The sequence below is a fragment of the Tupaia chinensis genome, unplaced genomic scaffold (assembly GCF_000334495.1).
Source record: "Tupaia chinensis unplaced genomic scaffold, TupChi_1.0 Scaffold143602_1, whole genome shotgun sequence".
NCBI classification, from domain to species: domain Eukaryota; kingdom Metazoa; phylum Chordata; class Mammalia; order Scandentia; family Tupaiidae; genus Tupaia; species Tupaia belangeri.
The window spans coordinates 3,251,118-3,255,235 of NW_006203448.1; the positions used below are offsets into that span (position 1 = coordinate 3,251,118).

A 4,118-nucleotide genomic window follows, 5' to 3' on the forward strand; every position below is an offset into this window, starting at 1 on the left:
GTGATTTCTCGCTTTCTGTCTCTATGTCTCTCTCTCTGTCTGTCTGGCGAGCGCACCCGACTTATAGTAAAAATCTCTCAAAAAAAAAAAAAAAACTCCACTGCCAGCTGCACCACACCTCCAAGTTCCAGATTCTGTTCAGGCGCTACCTCCACCTCTGAGGTGCCTAATGGGATCTTCAATGTAACGGGCCCCAGCCCGGCTTTCCAACAGCTACCCCTCCACAACAACTGCTCCCCCTGGGTCACCCCATCTCCATCCCCATTACTCAGGCCAGGAACCTGGGGGTGTCACCCTAGCTGACTCTCACGCTCCAGATCAAGTCCAGCGGCAAGTCCTGCTGGCTCTACCCTTAAGAGGTACACAGGCTCAGTCTCTCCAGCAGTCAGTGTGCTGGACTACGGAGCTGGAGGTCACGGTTCAAGTCCTCAGCCCAGTCAGCCTAGAAGCACACAGGCCCATGTGTGTGCAGGACAGGAGGAAGTGGTCACAGTATGGCCAGGCCCGTGAAGAGTACTACTCCCTGCTTCCCTCTTGCTCACGTGCATGCATGCACACTCCATTATTGAAGAAAAAAGATTCAGCTGGACGTACAGGCATCCGAATAGGAAAGGGGCGAGTAAGACTATCTCTACTCATAGATGACACGGTCCTATAATAGAAAACCCCAAACGGTACACACTCTAACATCCTTTCACGATAAAAACACTCAGAAAACAAAGTCCGTGCAGGCCCAACCAGGTACCATGTGCCAGCAGACACTGCTACTCAGAAAGCTGAGGTCACACGAGAGGCCAGAGTTTGATTCCTGGCCCACTTGAAAGCTGGCCATGCCTATAGTCCCAGCTACTCAAGAAGCTGAGGCAGGACAGCAACAGAGTGAGCACATGTCTTAAAAAAGAGAGATGGGACCAGAAGTTAGCATAATGGCTGTCGCTGGACTCCCATGTAGTCGACTGCAGTTTGAGTCCCGGACCTGGTGGCTTAAACTCACACCAGGCGCATGTGCGTGCATGCCTAAGATCCCAAGAGGAGAATGGAGGAGAAGGGATTGCGGCGTGACAATCCCCCCTGGGGTGATTTCTTGCATTCTGTCTCTCTGGCAAGCACACGCACCCTCTAGCAAAAACCTCTCCCTCCCGAAAAAAAAGAGAGAGAGAGAGGGACTAGCAGATGGCATAATGGTTACATCACTGGACTCCCACGTAGTCAACTGCAGTTTGAGTCTTGGATCCAGTGGCTTAAACTCATGCCAGCATGTATGCATGTATGCATGTGTGCCCAAAATCCCAAGAGAAAATGGAGGAGAAGGGGTTGTGGTGTGGCCATTTCCCCTGGGGGGGTGATTTCTCGTTTTCGGTCTCTCTTCTATGGGGAGCACACACACCCTTTTGCAAGAAACCCAAAAAAAAAAAAAAAGAGAGAGAGAGATATGTATACGGAGAATCTTTTCACTACGCTCACTGCCGCCAGCTTAGTCTGAGCTACCATCATTTTGGATGACGAATGTGGCCCCGTGGCCCACCCTCTAAGCTCACCCTGCCTCCTTGAATCTCCCAGAGATTAAAGCCAGGGCGATTTTATTAAAACTCAAGTCAGATCATGTCCCTCCTCGGCTCCACCCCTCCTAGTGGTTTCCCAGATTACACGAGTGGAAGCCCAAATGCATACCATGGCTCCAAGGCCGGCCAGCCCTCTGCTCCGTATCTGCTCCAACTGCCCCTCCCTCACACTGTTCCAACCCCACTGGCTTCCCTTCTAAGCATAGGGCATGTGCACCTGCTGGGGTCATAGAGACAGCGGGAAAGAGAAATCACCCCCCAGGGAGGATGACGCCGCAATCCTTCTTCCTGATTCTACTGTCGGGATGTTGGACATGCACACACACACGCCCAGCACAAGTTTCAAGCCACTGCATCTAGGATATAACAGGGCAGGCAGGGGTGGGGGGGAGTGGCAGGTAAGACCAGGTTGAACAACTTGGATGCCACAAGGAAGAGAATACACACCTTTTGTTCTCACCTGGTTTTCAAAGCTTTCACACAGATCAACTTGTTCACTCTCTCCACAGAGCCAGCCACGGATGCAATGAGCTTCTCTTCTCCCATATATGTTCCGTGGCCACTGAAGTAAAAGGAAGGTACAAAAAAAGGATGGGACATTTGAAGTGACCTCTCTCAAGGACAATGCATTCCTCAAACCTAACAAGCTCCTCCTGTCCTAACCTTGGCTTTTGTGCAGGCTGCTCTTACTGCCTGGAATATCCCTCCCCTTGAGAACTTCAAAGACACCTCCCTCAGGGCCAGCAGGTGCATGGTAGTTAAGGGCTCTGGATCCCACATGGCTGGCTGTGGTTTCAGTCCTGGACCTGGCAACTTGCTTACTCACTGTCCCCTGCCTTCTCTCTCGCTCTGTCCCTCTCTGGTCAAATTAAAATTAAATAAATAAAGAAAGAAAGTTAAATAAAATAATTATTGGGAAAAACAAACAAAGACACTTCCTATGTGTTACTCAGCAAAGACCCCTGGGCTTACCTCAACTAGCCCATTTAAAATAGTAGCTCACTGGCCACTACCGCTGCCACTTCATCCCCACCTGTTTGCACTCACCCTTCCCCATTCTGTCCCACTGCATTGATTGCCAAGTGCCTGGGCTAAATTACCTGTGTGCTGTGCTTAGCCTTTATCTTCTGTCTCCTTGTTAAACCCCAATAGCACGGCATAAAATATGCAGAGAGCGTGAATGAAGAAATGAATCTTACGATTTCCTTGAATCGGGCCGTCCCATAGCACGGTGGCTAAGATCTGTGCACAGAGGGGGATTCCCACACAGGGCCAACCGTGGTTTGAATCTCAGCCCTGGTGCCTTGTAAAACACTCTGGGCTAGGGGACCAGCAGGTGGCATGGTGGTTAAGGTGCTGGACTCCCACATGCCTCACTGAGGTTTGAGTCCCGGACCTGGTGGCTTGCTTTTTCACCCCACCCCCACCTCCTTGTGTCTCTCTGATCAAATTAAAATAAATGAATGAATGAATAAAGTTAAATAATTCTTAAAAAGAAAGAAAGAAAAACGCTCTCATGTATGTCTCAAATCCTGATGCATTGGAGAAATGGAGGAAAAAGGATTGGAGCGTGACCATGCCCCATGGGAAGAGGGTTGGGGGGTGCTTTCTTTTTTTCTCTCTGGCACTCTTTGGCTATAATAATAATAGTAATATTATTATTTTTCAGGTTCCAGTAACCTTAAAAAGAAAAAAACATAAAAGGTTGAAATGTGATTAGTATTTATCAATGGCAGTGGTATAATGGTGGGCTCTGCTTCTTTCCTTACATGATGATCTCATTTAATCCTTGCCCTGTCAAACATAGTGACTGTTTACACCACCACGCAGATGAGAAAACGGGCCTTGCAGAGAGAATTTGGCTAATGATATGTGACTGGAGCCCACGTGTGACCAAAGCCCTGCCTTCCTAACCAGGACACACTGCACTGCCTCACGTTCAGAGTGGGCGTCACCGGGGGAGGAGCCAGCCCCATGCAGTACAGGTAAAGCAGCAACTGTGTCTGTCTGCCCTACGCCACTTACTGAAGCCAAAACCCGGCCCCTAGCTCGGAGACGTCGCAGAGGGAGGAGAAGTCAGAAATGCCACCGTCCCTTCAGGCAGCGAGAGGAGATCTTGCTCCTAACCCTCCCCAGGGATCCGACGAGAAGGGCGCAAAGACCTGAGCTTCAGGCAGAGGGCCCCGAAGTCACGGCCACCAGACGTCAGGAGAGTGAGGCTCAGGGGACACACAAGACGCGGGAAGTAAGAAGGACGAGGTCACTAGGAGCTCTGGGGCTGGGACCAGGTGGACAAGAGCCCGGTTTTGGTCCCGCAGGCCACGTGGAGAGCCCTGAAGCCAGTCCCTGCGCCCCCGGGTGGCTCAGGTTCCCACGTACCGCATGAAGCCCGTGTCCGTGGTGATCGTGTCCCCCGGTACCACCAGATGTTTCTTGGTCTCGCGGCCCAGGCTCTCACTAAGACGTTTGCGAGCCACAGGAAGCCTCATCTCCATCGCCATCTTGGCGCCAATGACTTGCGCAGGCGCAGCTCGGCGCCGCGACCCCGCCTCCCGC

General features: G+C 51.4%; 1 protein-coding gene and 1 long non-coding RNA gene across 2 annotated transcripts in view; one reads left to right on the forward strand and one right to left on the reverse strand.

Moving 5' to 3' along the window:
* Window positions 1-3,933, forward strand: part of LOC102496380 (uncharacterized) — a 10,218-nt gene extending 6,285 nt beyond the window's left edge. The window contains exons 2-3 of the long non-coding RNA XR_336827.3: window positions 2,072-2,140; window positions 3,393-3,933. This is a non-coding gene — a long non-coding RNA (uncharacterized LOC102496380). The remainder of the gene's footprint in view (window positions 1-2,071; window positions 2,141-3,392) is intronic.
* EXOSC2 (exosome component 2) overlaps window positions 1-4,078 on the reverse strand; it is a 12,534-nt gene extending 8,456 nt beyond the window's left edge. The window contains exons 1-2 of the mRNA XM_006164337.3: window positions 3,942-4,078; window positions 2,023-2,124 (exon numbers count right to left, since the gene is read on the reverse strand). Of these exons, the coding sequence (XP_006164399.1) occupies window positions 2,023-2,124; window positions 3,942-4,063 (224 nt within the window). The 5' untranslated portion in view covers window positions 4,064-4,078. The remainder of the gene's footprint in view (window positions 1-2,022; window positions 2,125-3,941) is intronic.
* Between the last annotated feature and the right edge of the window lie 40 nt (window positions 4,079-4,118).